Source organism: Lutra lutra, chromosome 17 (genome assembly GCF_902655055.1).
Source record: "Lutra lutra chromosome 17, mLutLut1.2, whole genome shotgun sequence".
In the NCBI taxonomy this organism is placed as follows: Eukaryota; Metazoa; Chordata; class Mammalia; order Carnivora; family Mustelidae; genus Lutra; species Lutra lutra.
The window spans coordinates 27,620,003-27,646,336 of NC_062294.1; the positions used below are offsets into that span (position 1 = coordinate 27,620,003).

General features: G+C 43.2%; 1 protein-coding gene across 1 annotated transcript; it reads right to left on the bottom strand.

The window, feature by feature from the left end:
• Positions 1–1,699: 1,699 nt before the first annotated feature.
• On the bottom strand, positions 1,700–26,212 carry OGFOD1 (2-oxoglutarate and iron dependent oxygenase domain containing 1). Its single transcript, XM_047710037.1, has 13 exons — positions 25,980–26,212; positions 23,915–24,060; positions 19,816–19,862; positions 16,403–16,503; positions 12,552–12,668; positions 11,924–12,015; positions 11,589–11,717; positions 11,196–11,309; positions 8,968–9,047; positions 8,165–8,478; positions 3,435–3,557; positions 2,906–2,964; positions 1,700–2,405 (listed from the first exon to the last, which is right to left on the bottom strand). The coding sequence occupies exons 1-13, from the start codon at positions 26,131–26,133 to the stop codon at positions 2,226–2,228; spliced, it is 1,656 nt and encodes a 551-aa protein (XP_047565993.1). The 5' UTR covers positions 26,134–26,212; the 3' UTR covers positions 1,700–2,225.
• Between the last annotated feature and the right edge of the window lie 122 nt (positions 26,213–26,334).

Sequence of the window (26,334 nt, forward strand, 5' to 3'; positions counted from 1 at the left end):
AAAAGACACCCATGTTTTAATTCCTCTTTTGCCACTAAACTGTTGGTGACAGTGGCTTAAGCCCTAAAAGTCCAGCTGAAGAATGAAGTACTAGGGAAAAACTGCTTCTCAGTCACTGAGTGTCTTCAGTGCAGGAAAGTGACCTGCGAGCTACCCGGTCCTCTAAGAGGTGCTGCTGTAGATGATGTAATGGACAGAAACATCAGAGTCTGGCTCTCAGGGACTCGCTCTCCCTTCAGGCACCGCCATCCTTTTCCATAGTGTATAGAAGGTTCTGCCGTGTTGACAGATCATAAACACACAGATTAGGAGAAACTAATAAGTACATTTTAATGCTTGTGTGGTATGCTAAGATTTAGACTAAGTGCTCCAGAACAGGAAAAGTGGACTTGCCTTGTACTTATCACCTAGAGCCGTGAGTCTATTTTCCCAGCTTGGTACATGTGATAGTTTCACCTGCCTAGCACTTTCTCCTCGGTCTTCTGCTTCCAGTTACACCACTGATGGGTTCACTAGAACCTCACCCTTCTCTCTCCCGTTCATGAAAACATAGCAGAAAGCAAGTGAATGAAAGTCATATTGTAGGAATGACCCTTTTTCAGTCTGTAGCAACTGAAAAGAAAAGGCAAGCTTTGAAATGTTAAGTGACTGATTACAAAGTAGTTGTAATCCGTGAGTGTTATTACATCATGGTGAAAATGTTGTGGTCTCCAAATACTATGCATGTACACTGGGCCAGTACTGTGTGGGCACGGGGAGACACCATTACAACTAGTTCTAGGTGCTTCTTTTTCATCTCACCCAGAAAAAAGTAGTGTTTTGTAACAATACTGAATATTAGTGCATGTGAAAAATTTCTAGATAGATATCCATATAATGGGTATAAATGCTAACACATTTTTTACTGATTGGGGTGTGAAATTAAACAGATTTGAAATCATCAACCTAAAAGAAAGTGAAACACATTCTTTCATTTAAGGTCAACTTTAGAATAGAGTCAGTACTCAGTGTTAAGAGATTAACAAAGATAAAAGCCCAATGCTTTTTCTCTTGATTAATAAAAGCTACGGTAATAGCTAGTAATACATGTAAAAAGAAGAGAGGAAATGAGAAGACAAGAATGGAATGAGAATAGCATCTTTCAGCTAAAGATGCAGTGACCCTGATGCCTATTTGGCACACCCACGCATACAGGTGGTACTTCTCATGTCATCCCGACAGTCCAGGGGAAAAGAGTGTAACAAAGTGCACATCCTCTTGGCATTTTGGTGGGACCTTTAGCATTTGTTCTTTTAAAGAAAAAAAGGCAGCAAATTTTATAGCTGATCCTAGAGTTTTTAGGAAAAGGAAAGACACACTTGAGGCCAGAATCACTTAGTTCTACAGGAGCCCCGACTCCAGGAACCACTACACAGGGCCCAAGTAGCCCTCTCCTTTACCAACCAGAGGTCTCCTGGGGAGGTGCGGGGTGTTTGCTTTGAGCCAGGCCCGCGTTTCCCAAGGCAGGCACACCATCCTCTAAGTCTACACTGTCCTAGGAGAGTCAGTGAAACAAAGCCATAGGCAGTGGGAGGAAGTAGGAGCCTAGCAAGAAGAGGCTAGAAGTTTCTGTAATGTTCTAAACCAGTGTGATTAGGAAGGGCAGGATCAGCCTTGAGTATTAAAAAAAAGGTTAAAAAAAATCATTGGAAGCATGGAGGAACCTTGAAGACTTCATGCTTGCTGAAATAAGCCAGTCACAAGAGGACGAATATTGTTCCACTTCTGCAGACGGACGGGAAGTGGAATGGGGGCTGTCAGGGGCCGGGGGAGCGAGGGGAGGGGGTGCTACTCTTCATGGGGACAGAGCTTCAGTCTGGGAAAGGTTCTGGAGATGGATGGTGGTGACGCGCGCACAACCACGTGAACGTACTGAATGTCACTGAAGTGTACATTTAAAAATGGTTAAAATGGTACACTTTGTATCGTGTATATTTTACCACACACAAAACTTGTAAAAATCACTAAAGAAGGTCATGTGGAAAAGGAAAAATGAATGTTAAAAAAAAAAAAAAAGACAAAGCCTTTTTTTTTAATCAAGAGAGAGGTACCTGGCTCCAAGCTCAAGGTCTAGATTGAGGACAGTGATGATGAGTCCTACCACCCACAGATTTTAAGGACACCGTTACACAGGTCACCTTGTGGCTCCTGCGTGCCTCCCGGTCCCGAAGAAGGGTCTCTTTCCTCTAGCTCTGCCCAGCCCTGTCATTCATAATAGACAAATGAAAGTCCCAGAAACCGGTTCTATCGGGGAAGTCTTTCTTTTGTTCGAGGCTTCGGTGGTTAATATGCTTGACAAATTTCAGAGTCTCTCTGTCTCTGTAGACCAGTGCCAAAGAGTTGTTTTCTGGATTCACTGTTAGCAGCTGAAATAAGCAAATACAATGACATCAGAACACAGAACTTCCCAACTCTTCCTCAATGATTCACCACTGAACAGACGGTTTTCACATCATGTACTTAGACTGGCGATGGGGGATCTGTTAAAAGGTCCTTTACTAGGCGGAGCTATTCCTCTGGCTGTCAAGGCATTTTCCAACGAGCCCCATTCCAAATCATACCCAGAAAGATTTTTACCCAGTGCATTTATTTCTTACTATATTGGAAGATTACATGGGAATGCACTATGTAACTCTTAGCGTACATGAAATTTCTCAGTAGGGTAGGAGAAATGCTTCCTGATTATCCTTTGGGATCTTTATTCCTTGCTCAGTACTTTCTATTAGAAATTAGAACCACTGCCAGGCAGACCATCATGGGTTTACCGGCTAAAGACATTGGCTAAAGGTCATAAAAATTGGGTCTCTGTAGAATGAAAGATTCCTCAAGAACTCAAAAGGGCAGTCTGCTGTCAGAAGCAACTTACCTCTTCATCTTCACCTTTGGCAATGTAGGAGGTAAATCCACCATATTCTGGCTCCCAGCCTTACAAAGGGAAAACAAACGGCATTCAGAAAGCTGACTCCAAGAGTGCATCCTCTGCTTCCATTGCTGATCCCATGCTGCTTACAGCTCAGGGATCTGAGAGCTCAGCAGTAACCAACTCTAAGCCTTATGAGCTTGAATTTCCATTCAATCCACACTAAGAACTGAAAACTAAGAATTGAATATAAAATGCACCTGGAAGGACAATTACATAGAAGAGGTAGATAAGGGGGTTACTTGGAGGGAAATTATGGTTTGGTCCACATCCCCCCATGCCTTAGTCACAGATATAAATCCTTTGGGTTGGGAGACTGAAGTTCATGACCCCCAAGATCCCCTCCAACAGGGAACTTCTGTCATCTGTGATCCTGGCCAAGGCACCTCACTTCTGAATTGGTTGGCTGGAGGGGGTCACCAGGGGACTGCCCCTCTCAAGGGAACAGTTCACTGCTATCCTTCCCGCCTCTTACCTTCACAGCCACAGTAGAGAAGTAAGTCCAGGGCAAATTCCGTCTTGCTGTTGTCATGGATCAAAGTGTAGTGACCGGTCTTCCAACGCCTCAGTTCCCCCTGGCATGTAGGAACACTTGAGTCTAAGAAGAAACAACAGAAGGCCAGAAAAAACTTAAAATAACTTTGATACAGGGGCACCTGGGTGGCTCAGTCAGTTCAGTGTCTGACTCTTGATCTCAGCTCAGGTGTCGATCTCAGGGTCATGAGTTCAAGCCCCGTGTTGGGTTCCATGCTGCGTGTGGAGCCTGCTTAAGAAAATAAGCAACTTTGATACAACTGCTAGTTTGGGAGGGAAAAATAAGTAGGAATGATCCAGTACTAAAGGGAAACCATTCCCATAAGCCCTCTGACCTACTGCTCCACCAAACCAGCCTTACTGACAGTGACTGTCAGAAATGTATTGTGTACCGTTTGGGGGGAGGGCAGGCAGGGGGACTTGACATTCTATTTCTTTCTTTACAAGAAATTTTAGATGGAATATACATTTAGCTGCCAATATAAAAATTATAACATGAATAAATTTATTATTTTATTATTATTTTTATTTATTCATTTGACAGAGAAAGAGAGAGAGAGAGAGATCACAAGTAGGCAGAGAGGCAGGCAGAGAGAGGAGGAAGCAGGCTCACCGCTGAGCAGAGAGCCCGATGCGGAGCTCGATCCCAGGACCCTGAGATCATGACCCGAGCCGAAGGCAGAGGCTTAACCCACTGAGCCACCCAGGTGCCCCTAAATTTATAATTTTAAATAGATTCCCCCTCACCACCTGCTGGCATCTCCTATTATTCATGTTTTATCTTGGTGTGATTCACTTGTTACAACTGGCAAACCAATACTGATACATTATTATTGACTAAAGTCCATAGTTGACATTAGGGTCCACTCCTTGTGCTGTACATTCTATGGGTCTTGATCACTGCGTAACGTTGAGTCCGTCATCACCGTATCATACAGAATTGGTTTTAATGCCCTAAAAAACCCCTGTGCTCCACCTAATTCATCCCTCCCTCCCTTCTAATCTCTTCCAACCACTGATTTTACTCTCTCCTTAGTTCTGCCTTTTCCAGAATGTCATAGGGTTGGAATCATACAGGAAGTAGCCTTTTCAGACCAGCTGCTTTCACTCAGCAATATGTACCTAAGGTTCCTCCATGTCTTTCCATGGAGATCAAGCTTGATTGTTTCTTTTTAACTGCATCCTGTTGTGGTTAGAGAAGCTACTTTGTATGATCTATCTATCTTTAATTTTTTATTTATTTATTTTTTATTTTCCTAAAGATTTTTTTTTAAATTTTTTAAATTTTATTTATTTGTCAGAGAGAGAGTGAGAGAGAGCAAGTGCACCAGCAGGCAGAGTGCCAGGCAGAGGAAGAGAGAGAAAAAAGCTCCCTGCTGAGCAAGGAGCCGGATTCGGGACTCGATCCCAGGACCCTGGGATCATGACCTGAGATGAAGGCAGCCACTCGACTGAGCCACCCAGATGTCCCTAAAGATTTTATTTTTATTTATTTATTTATTTATTTATAATGATATTAACTTCATTTTTTTTTAATTTAAAGATTTTATTTATTTATTTGACCGACAGAGATCACAGGTAGGCAGACAGGCAGGCAGAGAGAGAGAGAGAGAAAGGGAAGCATGCTCCCTGCTGAGCAGAGAGCCCGACTCGGGGCTCGATCCCAAGACCCTGGGATCATGACCCGAGCCGAAGGCAGAGGCTTTAACCCACTGAACCACCCAGGTGCCCCAAGATTTTATTTTTAAGTAATTGCTACACCCAACGTGGGGCTTGAACTTAAAACCAGAGATCAAGAGTCACATACGCTACTGGTACCTATCTTCTAAAATCTACTGAAACTAAATTTGTGGCCTAACTTATGGTCTTTCCTGGAAAATGTCCCATGTTCACTTGAGAATGTATATGCCACTGCTGGGGGGTATATTGCTCTGTATTATGCCTGTTACGTGTAGCTGGTTTATTGGGTTAAGTCCTCTGAGGAGCTGACTTCTCCCAGCTGCGACTGGAGAACTATCCCATTTCTCCCTCCAATTCTGTCAGTTTTTGCTTCATATATTTTCAGTCTGTCATCAAGTACATAAAGATTTGTAAATTGTTGTATCTTCCTGCTGTACTGAACTTTTAAAAATATAGTACGTCCTTCTTTGTCTCTTCTTTCCTGAGTTAAGGTATATTTTGTTTGGATGCCTGGCTGGCTCAGGTGGGACAGCATGCAACTCTTTTTTTTTTTTTTTTTTTAAAGATTTTATTTATTTATTTGACAGAGAGAGAGATCACAAGTAGGCGGAGAGGCAGGCAGAGAGAGAGAGAGAGAGGGGGAAGCAGGCTCCCTGCTGAGCAGAGAGCCCGATGTGGGGCTCGATCCCAGGACCCTGAGATCATGACCTGAGCCAAAGGCAGAGGCTTTAACCCACTGAGCCACCCAGGCGCCCCAGCAAGCAACTTTTGATCTCAGGGCCATGAAGAGTTCGAGCCCCATGTCAGATGTGGAGCTTACTTTAAAAAATAATAATAAATAAATAAATACAAAGTCTATTTTGTTTGATATTAGTAGAGCCACTCCTGCTCTCTTCTGGTTACTGTTTGCATGGAACATCTTTCTGCATCCTTTTATTTTCAATCTATTTGCATCTCTGGATCTCAAGGGAGTCTCTTGTAGACAGCAGATAGTTGAATCCTGCGTTCCTGTCTATTCTGCCAATCTCTGTCTTTTGACTGTCATTTACGTTTAATGTAATTACTAGGAAAGAGGGGCTTGATTCTTTCATTTTGCTATTTGTTTTCTAAATGCCTTGTAGCTTTTTATCTCTCATTTCCTGCATTACAGTCTTTTGTGTTTAACTGATTTTTGGTATTGAAATGTTTAAATGCCTTTCTCAGTTTCCTCTATGTATACCCTACAAGCTATGTTCTTTGTTGGGCACCATGTGGGTTACATTTAACATCCTAAAGTTGAGTTTATGCCAGCTTAACTTTAATAAAATAGGAAAAGTCTGCTCCTTTATGGCTTTGTCCCCACCCTTTTCTTTAAGATGATGAACTTTACAAACAGCTACTTTTTACATTTACCTCTGTATTCCCGCTGCTTGGCCCAGGGGCCTTGCATACAGTGGAGGCCCAGTAATAGAATAAAGCATCCTTAGGCTGCCTGAACAGTTTTTTTCCAAGTTCCAGGTTCCCATGAAAATGAAACCAAAAAGGAATAGAGGTTAATAGATACTTTTTCTTTCTTTCTTTCTTTCTTTCTTTTTTTAAAAGGTTTTATTTATTTGACAGAGAGTGAGAGAGCACAAGCAGGGGAGAGGGAAAAGCAGGCTGCCCACTGAGCAGGGAGCCTGATGCAGGGATTGATCCCAAGACCCTGGGATCATGACTTGAGCCAAAGGCAGGAGCTTAGCCAAATGAGCCACCCAGGAGCCCCAAGAGATACTTTTTAAAAAAGCCTGTGAGGCCCCACTGATCTTCACCTGATTCCTTTTAGGGCCCAGGTATAGATGTCAATATCAATTATCAAGGAAAGCTAACTTTATCTTAAGGAAAGGCTATCCTATGTAGTGACTAGCACAGAAAAAGCCACCTGGCTCTGGTTGTTCTAAACCCGTGGTGACCAAAGCGACAGGTCAGTCAGTCTGGGAGGCCACAGAATTTGTTACATAGTTGTTGTGTCACTCTGTTGGCTTTGTGGGCATCCACCTCTCTTGTCTTTGCTCTTCTAACTGCAACAGGGCAGGGGTCTTCTCCAGAAGTCAGAGTGGAAGCAGGGAGAGTACAACTGAGGAGAGGAAAGGAGAGGAATCAGGCAGCAGATTTTCTCGTCTGATTTAGTAGGTGCCAAACTGTATATGCTCAGTTGGTAGCCGCTTACCTACAGGTGCCAAAATTCCCACAGAAGCCTTACCTTTTAAATTTCCTATTTTCTCTGTTTGATCTTGCCTGTAAAGACTTCCTCTACTTTTTTTTTTTTTTTTTTTTTTTACTAATCTCCACATCCAATGTTGGGCTCAAATTCATGACCCTGAGATCAAGGGTTGCACGTTCTTCCGTCTGAGCCAGCCAGGAGCCCTTAGACTTTCTCTACTTTTAATAATTTCCTTCTACCTATCTGCTCAAATTCAAGCAAGTTTTTATAAGCAAGTTTAGCTATTATTGGTCCTTGGCAGAAATAAGCTGTGTTCACCTTCCTCTCTTTGATGTTCTTATGTCTTAGAGTAGTTTGGGGCAAAGCCAGTCCTATTTCTGTCTACTGTTCGTCTACTGTTAGCCTAATAAAATGTCTGAGCTGCTTCTCCTACCTAGAATGTTCTTCCCACAGATCCTTTTTGGTATTCAGGTCTGAGCTTGGATGGCAGATCCCGAGACTGGTTTCTCCGGTTGCCCGGTCACCAAAGAGGCCACTTGGTCATTCCTCAGCACACATCCTTATTCAGATTTTCTGCAAACCCCTTTCATTATCTTACGTTTTCTCGTGGTTGGCGTACACGTTTAATCTCCATCCTCTCCCACTAGAACACAAACTCTGGGAGAGCGGAGACCTTGTTTGTTCTGTCCTCCAGCTCCCAAAACAGGCCCAGCAGATCACAGATGCTCGAGTAATAGTTGCTGGATGAATCGATGATGGAAGAGTGAATGCTTCATGGTAAATAAGGACGACTCAGATCAATGGCTTACCTTGCTTTGCTTCATTTTCCTCCGAGTCTGGGTCTGGCTGTTCCTTGCTCTGCCAGCTGTTGTTGCGGAAGGCCGTCCGATGGTTCTCTGGCTCAGGGGAGCTATGGCTTGTCCCTTCTTCAGTGTTATCGGTGGCAGAGGCTCCTTCTCCCTCTTTTTGGTTCTCCACCTCATCTTCGTCTGAAGGGGCCAGGAAGTGAAGTTTCAGGCCTGTGAAGTTGGAGAGCAGCAAGAACAGAGCCTCGGAGCGGAATAATTCCATGCAGTCCTTCAGAATGTTGGGAAGCTTGCTCTCCTCGGCTTTCTCATAAAACCTGGAAAGCAGTGAGGCCAAGCTGGTCAACAAAGCCACACCTGTACAATTACTCATGGAATAAAAGCTGCTCGTTAGTTTCTAACCCTGCTCCCTAAGTCCTGGCACGGCCTTCTAAAGATTTTTATTTATTTATTTGACAGAGAGAGATCACAAGCAGGCAGAGAGGCAGGCAGAGAGAGAGGAGGAAGCAGGCTCCCTGCTGAGCAGAAAGCCCGATGTGGGGCTCGAACCCAGGACCTGGGATCATGACCTGAGCCGAAGGCAGCGGCTTAACCCACTGAGCCACCCAGGCGCCCCATGGCACGGCCTTCTAAAGCACAGGTTGTTGCAACGGTGAGGTTCTACCAGGGCCTGCTACTGGATGTCCCTGGGAATGAAACGTCACCAGGCCCAATGTCCTATTGCTGGCAGATGTCCCATTATTGGAAGTGAACCTTGCAGACAAACAGGCAGGTGCTGAACACAAAGGCAAATATCTCAGTTCTACCTTTTGTTAGGGGGACCTCGGCTGCTCCATTTCACGTCTCCTTTCTCCAAAGCCTCGCAGACCTCTGCAAATTTCTCAGGCTGGAAAACGAGCAAAGAAAGAAGCAGTGAGTGAGTCTCTCTATGATCCACACTGGCCTTGCGGGTGGGGCCCGCTCCGTAGAATCATGTTGGCTAATTCCTAAAAGGTCCAAAGGGTGTTCACTCCTTTCGCCCATGGTCCCCCAGGCCTGCTACAGTGCAGCCAGAACAAGCCACTGGATAAATCCTAAGTATGCTTTAGCCAAGGGACCTGAGTTTCGATCTGGGCTATTTCCTTTAGTGGTTATGTATCTCATGTCAAATCACTAAACCTCTCAGACTCCTGCATTTATAAAATGAAGGTCATAATACAGTCTCTTCAATTTGTAAGATGTGAGGAAAAAGAATGAAACTGCTTAACAGTCAATGTCATCACACTAGAATTCTCTGTAGGCCTCACCTTTATGTAATCAGCTTTCTAAATAGAGAAAGCCACGTGTAGAGCAAAAAGCTGATTAATCTATTGAAATCTGCTCCACAAGAGGCATTCTATGTGCTTGCTTAATGTGGATTCCCAAGAAGTGTTCTTAAAACAGCAGTCTTTGGGAGCCTGGGTGGCTCAGTAGGTTAAGCCTCTGCCTTCGGCTCGGGTCATGATCTCAGGGTTCTGGGATCAAGCCCCGCATTGGGCTCTCTACTCGGCGGGGAGCCTGCTTCTACCTCTATCTCTCTGCCTGCCTCCCTGCCTACTTGTGATCTCTGTCTGTCAAATAAATAAATAAAATCTTAAAAAGAAACAAAAACAAAACCAAAAACAGCAGTCCTATAACAGGAAAGAGGATCCCAAAGCCTGGTTTAGGTAAGCTGAAAAAATAGGTTCAAACAACTTTATTTACTATAATAAATACTTCTCAAGCTCCTTAATATACTAATGTCAGGGGCGCCTGGGTGGCTCAGTGGGTTAAAGCCTCTGCCTTTGGCTCAGGTCATGATCCCAGGGTCCTGGGATCAAGCCCCACATCAGGCTCTCTGCTCAGCAGGGAGCCCGCTTCCTCCTCTCTCTCTGCCTGCCTCTCTGCCTACTTGTGATTTCTGTCTGTCAAATAAATAAACAGATCTTTAAAAAAAAAATGCTAATGTCAGCTTTAAAATTCTGAGAGGGAGGGACACCTGGATGGGTCAGTTGTTAAGCATTGCTTTCTGCTCAGATCATGATCCAGGGTACTGGGATTGAGCCCCGCATTGGGCTCCTTGTTTGGGGAGCCTGCTTCTCCCTCTCCCTGCTGCTCCCCCTGCTGTGCTTGCTCTCTCTGTCAAAAAAAAAAAAAAAAAAAAATTCCAAGAGGGAAGGAGATGGGGGGAGAGAGAGAGAGAGAGAGAGAGAGGTAGTATGTGGGGGTGTCTCAACCTCTTTTCTCATGGAGGAACAGCTCTTGGGGCTGTGCTTCCATGGGATCCAGAGTCAACTGTGAGGCACCACAGCAGTGTCTATGATCTCTTTTGGCCCTCACAACAACTCTTCAAGATGAACAAGGGATGTCTTACCCCAGTTTAACTGATGAAGAGCTATAAGCTCTGGGGGATTCAGTGATTTTCTCAGGTTAGTAAAACCACAGAGCCAGGACATGAATATGAAGTCTTCTGACTCCTGATGTAGTTCCCTCTCCACTGAAATATGCTGTGTATCACTGTCAAACATTCATTAATAAGTGTTCTCAGTTAATAATCTATCTTTCACTAAAAGCAGTAGTAAACTGACAGGAAACCATATTCACCAAATGAATAGGAAGAAAGCTACATACAACTCCCTCTCAGTGTCAAAGCATGCATGCATGCGTTTGTGTGCGTGTGTGTGTGTGCGTGTGCATGTGTACCATTAAGATTCCAGAAAACTGGGGAACACCCAAGTGTGTGTGTGTGTGTGTGTGTGTACCATTAAGATTCCAGAAAACTGGGGAATACCCAAGAGACTCTTAACCCACTAAGCACACAACTGATATCAATGTTAGCTACTAGCATCACTTGTATATTTTATCAACAAGATGATATAAACATTCTAACCAGGAACTAAACAAAAACTCCTTTAGTGAGGCCTGTTTACCCACCCAAGAAGCAAGAAAAACAAAAGCACAAGTTATAACAGTAAGATTTTGTTGGGGTCTGCTACTGATATCCCCAAGATACACTGGTCAGAACATGCTGGCTTACCTTAAGGAACTCCTTTAGGAGAATTTCAGACCTTTCTTCAAACTCTTCTTGAATTTGAACTTGGTAATCCATGTCCAGATAAGTAGGGTTGATCCAATCATACAAAATTTCATGCTTAAAAAGAAGCAGCAGATGCAAAACGTGAATTAACAATTCCTATTGCTTTTGTTCTTACATCACTTCGTGCTAGTAAAATATATGCAAAGCCTCACTTTATAATCTTCTCCTTGTTACACATAAAAGTGATGGAAAACTCTGCCTGAGAAAAAGACACTATCAAAAGTTTACCCAAGAAAAGCAAAAGAAACTCAAAGTCCAATTTCATTACCAGGAAAACAAACCATATGGTAAAACTTCTAAGATAGAATCCCGACAACAGGCATTTATCCTTACATCTTGTGGGATGTGAGGGCTCCGGGGTATGAGAGGTTCAAAGTAGTTGGGAGGCCGGGTCAGTGAAGGACCATGGAACCAGCCACTTATAGACAAACGCGACTTTTCTTCAGATAGGACTTCAGACACCTGAAAGGACAAGGCCAGCAGCACATGAACATACCCGCTGAGGGGGAAGATTGCCAGCCTGGATGTGCTCACTTCCGGATCCGTCAGGCCAGATGTGCACACAACCTCACCACGGAAGTCCAACAGGAAGCGGTCACATTTCGATAACAGGGGACTAAAGAGCATGATCCTTAGTACTCTGTGTATTTGTGGTTTATAACTGTTACCTGGTGAAAGGATACTGGAGACACTTCAAAGAAAACCAGTGTGTTCCATGAAGGGATAAGAGACTTGACGATCTGCTTCGGCTGAAAGTGTTCTGCACCAGGAGAGAAGACAACACGAATGAATGTGGTTTCCTTATCAGCAACCACTTTCAGGCCACCTTGTTTCGCTTTAACAATTCTCAGATTTCTAAGGGTAACTAGATGTACCCTGCAGGTTGCAGAACGCCACCCCCTTCAGTCTGTTTCACTCAGTTTTGCTAGCTGACCACTGTTCGTGCTATGCCATCTGTTATCGCTGAGGGCTAGGAAAAGTTTGGAAAGTTTCCGAGAGTCAACATCTGGTGTCAGTCATTAGGAAACCCTGACTTCCTGTCAGACAGACTGGCCCTGGCAGACTGATGGCCCCAGGCAGCTTTCCACATGTTTCCGCTTTCCAGTTTAGTACTCACGAGTAGGGAATGACTAGTCCTCATGCTAATAATGGACTCCACCTCTGGAGTAATGACTCCAATGTAGAGAGGCGGCTGTCAGGGCTGGTGTCTGCTCGCCCTCCTCAGAGGAGGACACACACTGTGTGTTAAGAGCTCAGAAGTAGCTACTGGTGCTGACGCACATGCGCTTGTCTTACCATCAACATCGTACAGGTCCAGGGTGCCCCCCAAGCTCCTGTCCCAGGGAGGAACCAGGTAAAGAATGAAGGCGATCCGGCGCCCTTCCAGCTCGTCGTCGTGGCAGAGGAGGGCATCTGCAATAGTGCAACACGTGCTTTAATGTCCCCGAGCCAACAAGGAGCAGCCGATACTCTGATCCTGCATTTTAATATCGGTCCATCTGATATCCACCCGCAATGTGAGGTCCTCCAGCTGTAAAATGACACTTATTTCTCCTGTTTTATAATCGGAGACATAAAACTGGGAAGATGGAGAACTCTAAAAGCACTGAACAGCACCCATAGGCACAGACCCCGGAGATAATCACTATCAATATTTTTCTTACGTTCTTCCAGTATTTTTCCTACATATGTTTGCTTTTTAAAAAAAATGGGTATCCTATAGTGGTTGTTTTGTGGTCTTTTTATTGCCTCCCCAGTGTCTGTTCTCATCACTACACACACCTGTCATTGTTTTAATGGCCTATAGTTATGCTATTATATGGACTATGAATTACCTTCTTTCTCCTTTAATTAATTTTCTACTTGTTGTTTCCATTTCTCATCTATTAAGCAAAATGTTTCAGTGAACAAATGAACATCATTGTATGTAGATCTCTTGGTAGCAGTTCCTGTTAATTTCTTGAGCTAAAGCTTCTAAAAGCTGTTAGGTGCGACTGAGCAAGGGAGGCATCCCTGCAGGGCAGGAGAAGGAGGGTTTGTTATGGTGGACTCTGATCGTTCACACATGGAGGGATTGTTTTGATAAAGAAATATCCTGAAGGTGACAGAAGCCATGGTTTTCACTGCTGACAAAGGAAATTACAAATACAGAAATGGAGAAATCTGGGATAATCCTATGGTGTTGAATTGCAACTATAGGAATCAATGGGAATTGAGTTTCCTATGCATGTAGATATTTACTTAGACCCTGCATATTTCTAGACACTGACACACACACGTAAATGCATGTGTGCATATGCACATCTGTGTATTCGCTACCTCTTCTCTACTGAAAGGCCTGGGAGCGGTGACACCCCACAGCAGAAACCCTTAGAGTCCAGATCTGATTTCTAAGCATCATTTGTCTCTAAAAGCCATCAGGGTTCTTTGGAAGAATGGCTAACTCTGGGTCTAGAGCAAGGGACACATAAGACGAGCCTGGAAAAATCTTGTTCTACTAGGAAGTAAGATATATTATGAATGATGGGGACCCATCAAAAGGACACAGAAATTAGTTTAAAGGGGCTCCCCTTGATCAAATCAGGGACAAGATGAACCTCACTTTGATAGAGCAACTGATTATAGCCCATTACATAGTGACCCATAAATCCACACTGATGTAAATAAATATATGAATAAATAAATGGGAAGAGAGGAAGGTTTCCTTTTCAGAATGACAACCAATCAATGTAAAGGGAATGATTTTATTATTTTAAAAAAATCACCATTTGGCAACCTGCACAGTAATAATTTTGCAAGAAATGCCAGAGGGTGCTAAAATAAGTGAATCAAAGTTGGAGGAGAAATGGGATATTTACATAATCCTTAAGTATCTCCCCACAAAATTCTGATTCAATTACAGAAAGAAAAAGAACAAGTTTATAGTAGGAAGACCTGACATCAGTTACCACCTTAACTAAATAATCAAAGTTAGTATCACTAGCCTATGACACGTAGAAACCGTATACCCCTTGATAAGATGCAGCAAAAAACCCCCACATAATTGATTCTGTAACATTTCTACCCAAAATGCAAGGCTTGAATCTAATCACAAGGAGGCATCAGACAGATCCAAATTGAGGGCAGATTTACAAAATGAGTCCTCTGTAAACCTTTGGAAGCATTTAGATCATGAAAGTCAAGGCAAGACTGAAGAACTGTTCTAGACTGAGGGAGACCAAATCAGGCACGACAGTTATGCAAGCCCGGAGAGGATCCTTTTGCAGTCAAGGACCAAAGAGTGGAACTTGAATGGAGCCTTCGGATTAGATGGGAATAATGTATCGATCTTAATTTCCTGATTTTGATGGTTTATTGCCATCATCTAGGAGAATGTCCTTGTTGTAGGAATCACTGAAGAACATGGGGGGCCTGGAGCAGGCCGGCAACCTACTCTCAAGTAAAATGGGAAAAAACTATTTGTACAATGCTTGCCACGTTCCTGTAAGTTTGAAATGATTTTCAATTAGAAAGAAAAAAGTTTTTAAAAAAGCATGTAGGACAGGACTTGTCCTGTGTATCACTTAGCCTCAAAATGTGGTTACCAATGTATACTTCTCCTATTAGACTCTATACGGTATGAGAGTAAACCCACATCAAAATTCCGCTTAGTAAAACAGGGGCGCCTGGGTGGCTCAGTGAGTTAAAGCCTCTGCCTTCGGCTTGGGTCACGATCCCAGGGTCCTGGAATTGAGCCCCGCATCGGGCTCTCTGCTTAGCAGGGAGCCTGTTTCCCCGCTTCTCTCTCTCTGCCTGCTTCTCTGCCTACTTGTGATCTCTGTCTGTCAAATAAATAAACAAAATTTTTAAAAAAATTTTACTTAGTAAAATAAATCAAAACACTTTCTCTTTCAGGTGAAAAAGCAAACACGCTTTCAAAAAGACATTTCTTTTTTTTTTTTTTAAAGATTTTATTTATTTATTTGTCAGAGAGAGAGAGAGAGAGCGAGCGAGCACAGGCAGACAGAGTGGCAGGCAGAGGCAGAGGGAGAAGCAGGCTCCCCACAGAACAAGGAGCCCGATGTGGGACTCGATCCCAGGATGCCGGGATCATGACCCGAGCCGAAGGCAGCTGCTTAACCAACTGAGCCACCCAGGCGTCCCACAAAAAGACATTTCTTTTTTTTTTTTTTTTACTTTTTTTTTTTTTTTAAAGATTTTTATTTATTTATTTGACAGAGAGATCACAAGCAGGCAGAGAGGCAGGCAGAGAGAGGAGGAAGCAGGCTCCCTGCTGAGCAGAGAGCCCGATGCGGGGCTCGATCCCAGGACTCTGAGATCATGACCTGAGCCGAAGGCAGCGGCTTAACCCACTGAGCCACCCAGGCGCCCCCAAAAAGACATTTCTATGCTCATAAAGGGAACAGGTGACAATGGAAACCTCTGAAGGGAAAGGGGGACAAGAAGAAGGTGCAGGGCCTGTCAAGGTTTATACTGTATCCTTCTATATTGTTTGAAGATCTTTTCCTTAAAAATATAGTCCTTTCTTACCTTCAAAAGAACAAGGAAAAAAAAAAAAAAAGAAAAGAAAGAGGCACTGAGGGATATTTGCTCCCTAGGAAGCCCAAGCGTGGTGTGGACAATATCGCCTCTGAGTTTCCTAATGCTCTATACCGAGTTGGCTGGTGTCTGCCTTGTCAGCATTTTTCTGAAAATGTGGTCAACAGCTTTCATCATATTTCCACCAAAGGGAACTACTGCCTAATAAGGTAGGCGTTTTGGTATTCGAGCCAGGTCAAATCTATTAAGAAGGTCCTAATGCGGGGTGCCTGGGTGGCTCAGTTGTTAAGCGTCTGCCTTTGGCTTGGGTAATGATCCCAGGATCCTGGGATCAAGCCCCACATCAGGCTCCCTGCTCAGCGGGAGGACTGCTTCTCCCTCTCCCTTCTCCCACTCCCCCTCCTTGTGTTCTCTCTCTCGCTCGCTCTCTCTCTGTCAAATAAATAAATAAATAAAATCTTAAAAAAAAAAAAAAAGAAGGTCCTAATGCTATGGGCGGGGGGGGGTGTGTCCAAGTCTAGGATTCTGGCACACTGATGCTATCTCGCCAATACTATGTAGCTAAAGCCTGTAAGTCCTCCAGACATCAAGGCCTTTATCTTTCTTACCAGAGAATTCATATTTAGCACAGGACATGTCAATAGTTGATTCCAGGTCAATCTTGGAAATGTCAGCAAGCCAAGTCCGGAAATCTTCAAACAGAACTTTCCTAGAAATGTCAACAAAGGTAACTTGTTAGCCACAGTGTTTGGATCTCGGCCACAGCTACTTTTTCCTGGACGCTGTCATAGCTTCTTTACTTTCAACGTGCACAGTTTAGGACTTGACCTGAAATAAAGAGAAAGAAATACAAAGCCATCTACTTTGTAATATAGTTTTGCTCTGCTATTCCGTTTTACTTTCTTCCTCTTCAGTTGATAGCATGCCCCATCACGGTAGTACGCTGCCCTCCATCATAATTCAGCACACTGATGTTCCTTTCCGAGAGTTTTAGACACATTTTGTGGCATTCAATACTACCCCACTGTTTAATGAATACTTGGGTGACACTGTTGCAGATTAAAAACTTTAAGTTGCAATGATGGTACCTTCTAACTGTGTAGGATCAGAAAACTTTTCATAGAAGTTCTGATGCTAGCACGGTACCAGTAAGAGATGCCAAACATTTCCATTCACCAGCTAATAGGGCTTTCTGTAGAGGAACCTCTTTAATCCCATTTATAACTCACTCAGCCAATCGACTTTGAAATTATGTGAATCTTGATGAGTTGAGAACATTTTGAAAGGACTTACGTCAGTTCGTATGTTGCACACACAGACAATATTTTTTGGACCATTTTAGTCCAGATGTACACAACTGAAAATGCAACTGTGCTGTTCATAATTAAATGTCAAGTCTCCAGGCTGATCTCCTAAGATTTTGATAACAAGTCTCTTTTCTATTCTATACATTACCAAACCAAAAAGTTCTATAAAATACTGTGCGAGGTTGGGTCAACCGGAAATGCCCATGTAACTTCAAAAACAGAGTTGCAGACTATATCCACTGCGCCAGCAGAGCAAAATGCTGAACCAGGCTTGAGATGTGGGCAGCGAACATTTCTGCAAAGTCCTGATGCTTTAAGCAACTATTATCGAAGGCTTTAATCCCTCTTTTACTGGTAACATTGCCTTCCTCAAATGTATTCCATAAAAAGCTCCTCCTTTAGTCACTCTATGAAAGTATCACAAGGACAGGATTATTTTCTGTCATTATTCTCATTTGTTAATTGAATTTGGGAGAAATCACAGAGCCCAACTGGGAAGTATAAACATCACTTTTCTCTTCCAAGGAATCCCGTCTCTCAGTCCAGCCGGCTGTGATCCTATGGATCACAGGATCCATTCTTGTGGGAAGGGAACCTCAGTCCTACAGGAAAGGCTTACCAGAGGCATGCTGTGAACTAAGGAGATAATGCCTTCTAGCGCAATCATCTCTTTTTGGAACAACAACAAAAGGTCAAAATAAATATGAAATAGTAGAGATGCAATTCACACACGAGCAACACTTCAGAATTGGAAGAAATAACAATCCGTGCAGGCTGCCATCATATATCAAAATGTCCCAGAGGATGAAAGAGAATGAGAAAAAAAAAATGACTCCTGTATCAATGAAAAACAGTTATTACAAAGTAACATCGTGCTTCTTGTAGTAAAACCGGGGGGTGGGGGGGAAGCCCTCCATAAGTAAAAAGAAACTGTTAAAAAAAGAAAATCTGAAATCCTACAAGCCAGATTTAAACATTCCATTCTTCTGTCTTTTCTTTTGTACACAGATAGCCAAATATATCTCTTTTTAAAAAATCATTCACATTGGGGCATCTGGGTGGCTCAGTCATTAAGTGTCCGCCTTTGGCTCAGGTCATGATCCCAGGGTCCTGGGATCGAGCCTGGGATCGAGCCCCGCAACGGGCTCCCTGCTCAGTGGAAAGCCTGCTTCTCTCCCACTCCCCCTGATTGTGTTCCCTCTCTCGTTGTGTCTCTGCCTGTCAAATAAATAAATAAAATCTTTAAAAGAAATCATTCACATTGTGTGCACAGTTTTAGTGTCTTTTTTTTTTTTTTTAAGGGTTTTATTTACTGGACACACACACACAGAGAGAGCACAAGCAGGAGAAGTGGCAGACAGAAGGAGAGGGAGAAGCAGGCTCTCTGCTGAGCAGAGACCCTGACGTGGGGCTCAGTCCCAGCACCTTGGGATCATGACCTGAGCCAAAGGCAGGCGCTTAACCAACTAAGCCACCAACGTGCTCCCATCCTTTCTCTTGACAAGTGTACTGCATCAACTCTAATATGCTTTCTCTGTAAGAAGAATCATCATTTTGCTATCACTTAAAAAAATGTTGCCAATTAAAATAGGACACAAGAGTAATTTGTGAGACACTGGATCTCAGCAGTGCTAAAATGTGAAAAAAGAAAATGTATCTTAGAATTGGTGAAATCAGGTTTAACTTAACCATTCTCATGTATTAAAATTAACACATGTCCTATTCAATGGTTGTAGAGTTTTCTGCTCATGCTTGTATCATTACCTATATAAATCTCAATGAGTGGCCATTTAATTTGTATATAATTTTTCATTATTTGGGGGCACTGGGTGGCTCACTGGGTTGTGTCCACCTCTTGATTTCAGCTCAGGTCATGATCTCAGGGTCATGGGATAGATCAAGCCCTGCATCAGGCTCCACACTCAGTAGGGAGTCTACTTGGAAGATTCTTTCTCCCTCTCTCCCTTCCCCTCTCCCAACTAGCATTAGAGCGTGTACTCTCTTTCTCTAAAATGAATAAACCTTAAAAATTTTTTTTTTTTACTATTCTAAACATTATGACATGCAATCTTGAGTGGAATTTTTTGAGCACATCCTTAATTATTTTCTCAGGGTAAATACTTATTTTTTTTAAAGATTTTATTTATTTATTTGACAGAGAGAAATCACAGGTAGACAGAGAGGCAGGCAGAGAGAGAGGGAAGCAGGCTCCTTGCTGAGCAGAGAGCCCGATGTGGGGCTCTATCCCAGGACCCAGAGATCATGACCGGAGCCGAAGGCAATGGCTTAATCCACTGAGCCACGCAGGCGCCCTCAGGGTAAATTCTTATAAGTGGAATGACACTATAAAAAGGTAAGCATAATTTGAAGAGTTTTGATATATTTTTCCAAAACCATCACCTAAGAAAGGGATCTATACTTCTGTCAGCACTGGGGGGTTTTGTTTTGAATATATGCCAACCTAACATGTGAAAAATGGTTTCAGCAGTGTTTCCTTGATTGCTGACAAAGCTGAACATTTTATCACTGAGAAGGTGGGCGCTGGAAACAGACTGACTTGAGTTTGTAGCTTAGTTCCCTCCGTTTTCATCTAGGAAGCCTTGAAAAAGTTATGTAATTTCTCAGTCTGTTTTCTCCTCTACAAAATGGGATAATGATGTAACGCTACATGATGTAACATTTTCCACACCCAAGAAATATGATTAATTGTTTACCTTAAAGCACAGATGTGAGGCTCCCTTCTCTTCTTCAAATCATCAGACTTGATCATAGAAAAAGGAAAAAAAAAAAGGTATTTCCTTTATATATTAGAAACACACAGGAAAGCAGTTCAGTGCATATCCTAGTAGTAGAGGATTGTGGTAAAGAGCCTGGACACCGACAAGCTGCCTGTGTTTGACCTATGGCCCCTCCATGTGGCAGCTCCATGACCCGGGCAAGTTACTTAATCCCTCTGGACCTTATTCATGCAAATACTTAAATAGTCATCGACAGGAGTGTTTCTTTTCTTTTTGAGGGAGACAATAAACATAAAAAGTTGAAGGTTGGTAAGAAAGAAGGTGACAAAGGCACAGGGAAAAACAGCAGGATATGAAGGACTGGGCGTGCTGAAGTTTGGGAAAAGGTCTGCAAGCACAAACATGGTGGCCAGGCTAGATTTCACTGAGTGAAGCCAAGCCCTGAGGAGGTTAGGAAACATGCCAATGGAACATCTAGGCAAAGAGGATTCAAGGTCCTGGAGCGCCTGCGTGGCTCAGTCAGTTAAGTGTCTGACTCTTGATTTCAGTCAGGGTTGTGATCTCAGGGTTGTGAGATCAAGCCCCATGTCAGGCTACCTGCTCAGCACGGAAGCTACTTGAGATTCTCTCTTCCTCTCCCTCTGCTCCTCCCACCCCCTAGCACTCTCTCTCTAAAAATTAAATTAATTAATTAAAAAGAAAAAGAGGATTCAAGGTCCTGAGCATGAAGAAATCCAAAGAGATTGTGGCTGGAGCATAGAGAGTGCAGGGGACAGCAGTAAGAGGTGAGGCCCAAGAGGCAATGGGACGCCTTAGAGCTCTTCTAAGTATTTTGGCTTTCTGTCAGAGAAATGAAGAACCTTTGGAGACTTTAAGCAAGGGAGTAGTAGATTTCCATTTATGTTTTTAAAAATTGAGATAAAATTTACCGTTTTAACCATCTGAGTGCTTAATTCAGTGGATTTAATATACTCATGATGTTGTGTGGACCACCACCATCTGATTCCAGAACACTTATCATCCCCACCCCCAAAAGGAAATCCTAGAGCCATTAGGCAATCACTGTATATAGTCTTCTCCCCCAAGGTCCAGGCAACCACTAATGTACTTTCTGACTCTCTATATGGATTTGCCTAGTCGGGACATTACATATAAGTGGAATCCTACAACACGTGGCCTTGCACGTCTAGTTTCTCTTAATACATTCCCAAGGCTCCTCCATGACACAGAAGCATTGCTCTGCCATTCTTATTCCTGGCTGAGTAATATTCCGTTGTGTGGCTAGACCACACTCATCTGTCCATTTATCAGGTGATAGACATTTGGGTTCTTTCCACATTTTTAGATATTATGAATAATCTTCTATGGCCATTGGTGTACTTGTTTTTATGTGCACATATTTTCAATTCTCTTGGGTCCACTGTTATTTGAAAAGAACACAATGGCTGCGCTTGTATAAGTGGGCAGGAATGGAAGCAGTAAGACTGGCTAATAAACTAATAGAATAATTCTGATGAGAGGATAAGATGTTTTGGACTGGTTGTTGGTAGTGCAAGTGGAAAGAAGTGTTTTTTTCCAGATATGTTTTGTGGAGAGAACCTGCAGAATTTCCTGATAAACTACGTATGAGGTGAGAGAGGAACAGAAAGTTTTTAGCCTGGGCCACTTGGAAAGATAGAGTTGCCGTTCACTGGATGGGTAACTTTGCAGATGGAGAAGATTTAGGGGGAGAAGAACAGGAGTTTAGTTTTGGGCTTAAGTGTGAGACACTTAACAGATATCCAAGAATAGAGGCAAAGCTTCAGGAGTCCCTGGAAATCTGCCTGGAAGTGGCCCAAGGGCAAAGCCCTAAAGTACTCCATCATGAAGAAGTCAGGTACAAAAGGAAGACTTACCAGAGGAAACCAAGCGCTTACCAGGTAGAAGGAAGACCGAGAGAACATGGTATACTCAAAGTAAAGAAAATGTCTCCCAGAGAAAGGAGTAACATAGTAGCTCAAATGCGGCTGGAAGGTCAAGTGAAATGAATCCTGTATTTACTAATGTGGAAGTTGTGAGTGACCTTGACAAGTGTAGTTTCGGTGGAGTAGTAGGTAAAAGCCTGATGTAAAGTGGGCTTAACAGAGAATGGGAGTAGTATTTGAGAAAGCACAGACAACTTATATGGAATTCTACTGTTAAGAAGAGCAGAGGGATGAGGTGAAGGGCAAAGTCAGGTCAAAAGCATTTTTTTCTTAGGAAGAGCTTTCTTTTACACGTCACAAGGAATGATCCAGAAGACAAGGAAAAAACCAATGCATTCCCCTCATCTGTACAACAGGAATAGTAAGGTACTTCCTTCATAGGACTGTTATGAGTACTTAGCACGGCATAAAGCACGCACTTGATAACACTTGCTTTAAAATACCCAGAATATCAGGAAACTCTTACTGACAAACTTGCTTGGGAAGGTTGTAAGATGTCATAGACCCCATTATTATTATTATTTTTATTTTTAAATATTTTATTTATTTATTTGACAGAGAGAGAGAGAGAGATTACAAGTAGGCAGAGAGGCAGGCAGAGGGCGGGGGGAAGCAGGCTCCCCACTGAGCAGAGAGCCTGATGCAGGGCTCAACCCCAGGACTCTGAGACCATGACCTGAGCTGAAGGCAGAGGCTTTAACCCACTGAGTCACCCAGGTGCCCCGAGGTTGTAAGATGTCATAGACCCCATTATTAAGGCAATTCATAACACAAGCAAAGAAAAGCAGATATAAGCAAAGTTTGAAGGGAGAGGAGACTAAAAATAGGTTTTACATCTACTGTTTTAGGATGAAGAAGTTCAGTCCCAACAGCAAAGTAGAATTTTACCAACTATCCATATGATCTAAAGTAACCTTTTACCCCCCTCCTCATTACCCAAGCCCCTTTTTATTATTTTGCCACTCACTGATATCAGAAGTATTTTCATCTACCAGACTGCATCAAGTAAAAACCAGGTTGGTTTCTCTGTTTTAGTAATCAGAGACATATACAGCCCTAAATCAACAAGAATAACTTAGTCTTACTGAAGCTGATATAATTACAAAGGCAGACAGTTGTGGCTTTTAATGTATATAACTTTACTAGGATAAAAGTTTAACTTTCATCAGATTTCCTGACCTAGTAAGAGTCATATCAAGTGTGTATTTAACTTGGTTAATTCAATTATATGTGTTAAAGCCCAAAGATCGATGGATGGGAGGACACAATCAGCTCTAGTGCAAAAGAACTAAGGCACGAGGGGGAAATCATGTTATTTACTCCCTTATCCCAGATAAAGAGAAACCAAGTGGTTTCTCTTTAGAAAGAAATGCAAAGAAAACAAAATAATCCTCATCTTTTTCATTTGTATTTTATTCTGTGGTTTTTAAGGGCTGATATCCTTGAGATTTTATGAAGGATTTCCAAGCGTGATGTATACCATGTACTAAAAATATATTACCCTCAAACTGGGGAAGCCAATGACCTATATTTCTTCAACCAGACTGAGCCCTGTCTTCTGAGAGTAGAAAAACTGGCCTTATTTTGATATGGTCTTTCCTGCCAAATTAAACTGTCCACCAAAAAAAGAACAGATCTCACTTCCCATAATCAGACTGCGATGCACAGTGTACTACAGTATATAAAGCTACCTAAAGGCATGAACTCAAAAATGTAAATGGGTATTATTTTCCAACATACAACTCTCTTCAGCATACCAATCCCCAAAATGTACTTAATCCCCTTTGTTTATAATGTGCTTAACTTACTGGCTTACTGTATTTCCTGACTATCTGTCCCCATCACTACCACCTCTCTTAGTTTAAATTTAGAAGCCTTACAGGGCAGGAACTGGCAGGTTCTGTCAGAGGCTCCCATGCAATAATTGTAGCACCTAACACACTGTTAATACTCAGTAAGCTTATGTGAAAGAATGAACACTTTTAGCAATGTCAAGCCAAGAACCTTGCAAGGCAAACCCAATCTAAAACCTCTAGTCTAAAGGTAACGAATGATTCTGTAGATAATGCATTTCTGAAGTGGAAGAGTGAATGTGAAAGGGACATAAATACCTGCTGGAACTTATATAAATCGTTATACTTTTCATGGAAGTCCAAGTTCAAAAGTTCCTTCTGAAGCCCTTCCAAGAAGTTTTGGCTTTGGATGAAGTTTGGGATCACGCAGTGAAGAAAGGGATCCATGTCCATGACAATGGCCTCTGTTGGAAGGAAAACATTACTTAGAGCTTTTCCCCTTTTGTATTTTTTTTTAAGATTTTATTTATTTATTTGATGAGAGAGAGAGATTACAAGTAGGCAGAGGGGCAGGCAGAGAGAGAGGAGGAAGCAGGCTCCCCGCTGAGCAGAGAGCCCGATGTGGGGCTCGATCCCAGGACTCTGAGAGCATGACCTGAGCTGAAGGCAGAGGCTTAACCCACTGAGCCACCCAGGTGCCCCCCACTTTGTATTTTTGACTCAAATAGCATGACACAGGGAATACAAAAGGGAATGGTCACACATTTTCAGAAATCTAGTACCTAAAGACTTGGGGGAAGAATTATAAGCTCTCCCCCACCTTTTTTTACCCATTCAATATTACTTTTTAAATATATTCTGCTTAAAATACTAGTCCTTAGGAGTACAGGTGGTGTCATTAAGTTTCCTGCGTTTTTTTTTTTGTTTGTTTGTTTGTTTGTTTTTTAGTTCAGGGATTAGCCACTGAACTGAATATATTTTAGATTCTTTATTCATTTCCCCCCAACTTAAAGTGAGAGGAGCAAATTAAAAATGAGAATAGAGGAGCACCTTGGTGGCTCAGTCGGTTAGGCATCCAACTCTTGATTTTGGCTCAGGTCATGATCTCAGGGTTGTGAGATAGAGCCCTGTATTGGGCTCCATACTAGGCTAGGAGCCTGCTTAAAAATTTGGCTTTCCCCTCCCTCTGAGCTTCAACCCCTAAAAAAATGAGAATAGCAATACTGGCTGACAAGTTTTTTTCAACCCTGCCTTTTCTTTCCCCAAGTTACAACTCACGCTGTCTTTTTTTTTTTTTTTTTAATAAGTCTTTTTTTTTTTTTTAGATTATTTATTTATTTGACAGACAGAGATCACAAGTAGGCAGAGAGGCAGGCAGAGAGAGAGGAGGAAACAGGCCCCCCCCCCCCCCCCGCCCCCCAGCAGAGAGCCTGATGTGGGGCTCGATCCCAGGACTCTGAGAGCATAACCTGAGCCGAAGGGAGAGGCTTTAACCCACTGAGCCGCCCAGGCGCCCCCAACGTACACTTGCTTTTTAAATCAGTTCAAGCATAACTCTCCAATGCCTTCATTTCTGTCTCAAAATTTTGGCTACTGCCTCTGATACTCTAAAGCTTAGGTAACCCCTAATATTAATAGTCACCACCACCATCTCCACCATATAGCCCGTGCCAAATACAGTGGTGTTACATACGCGATGTCACTTCATCTCCTCGGCAACCCTGTGGTAGACATTATCACTCTTTCCATCCTACAGCTGAGGATATTGACAAGTCCCTGCGGGTACAGAGCTTGCCCTTTCCACACTAAGCGATCACTTTCTATGTACATCCAGACACCCAGGACTCACCCCTTCAAAGCACCTAACAACTGAAACCAAAAACATGGCAAACTCTAGGAGGGAAAGCATGATGCATGAAGCGGAATTCTCATCCTCTAAAGCGATATCTGAAGCTGAGGCAGGAATCGTCTAAGGTGGGTTCCTTCCCTTGCTCAACACTGGTTTACTTCCCACAGGTCACGTAGTCGACCCATGGGCGTGTAAAAACGAGTAAGCTCGGCTGCCAGCTATCTGACAGCTTATAATACATGCTCTGGCTACACGATTTTGGGAGAGCGGTCACTGCCCTCGGAGGAACTACAAACTTGCATGCCCCTCTGCTCCCCAACTCTGGGGCCTACGTTTCTTCCTCTTCTCAGATTTCTAAATCCAAGCCGAACTTGGAATAATAGAGGGCAGCAGGAGACTCCGAGGTGGCCAAAGTCACACTGTCTCCAAGGGCCTCTTCCCTTGTGGCCCCGCTGCCGGGGGGGCTCGGCTCGAGTGGCAGGACTTTAAGAGGCCCCCAGGCAGACCCTGCTCCCCCACACAGCACCCGGTTACCGTGACGGAACGGCGTCCTGCGGCTCCAGGCCTCAGACACCTGCTTTTTCAAGGTTTCTTGCGTGACAGCGTCCGAAAACTCCGCTATCACCTCCTTCTTTCCCTTTTTCCCGGTCCGGCCGGGAACAGGCTCAGCTGGCCGTTTCCCATTCATCTTCTCTTAAGCTACAGACCCACGCCACACTGATTAAGCAGCTACTCTCCTAGGCTGACTACAATTCCCCAAATGCCCCCACTCCCGTGTTCCCCAGCGCCGACCAATAGGAAGTACCAAGGTTAAAGAAGGCGGAGCCTATTCCTGATTTACCAATGGAAGCTCTAGATATTTCGGCCGTCTCATCAGAGATTGGCCTAC

Bases quoted from the DNA above. Each gene is read 5' to 3' on its own strand.
- OGFOD1 (XM_047710037.1), bottom strand. From the start codon at position 26,133: ATGAATGGGAAACGGCCAGCTGAGCCTGTTCCCGGCCGGACCGGGAAA. The intron at 12,016-12,551 runs GTAAGACAAGCG...CTCCTGGTGCAG, and splicing joins GGACCTGTACGATGTTGATG to AACACTTTCAGCCGAAGCAG. The intron at 3,558-8,164 runs GTAAGCCATTGA...GTTTCTTCTTAG, and splicing joins GGAAAATGAAGCAAAGCAAG to ACTCAAGTGTTCCTACATGC.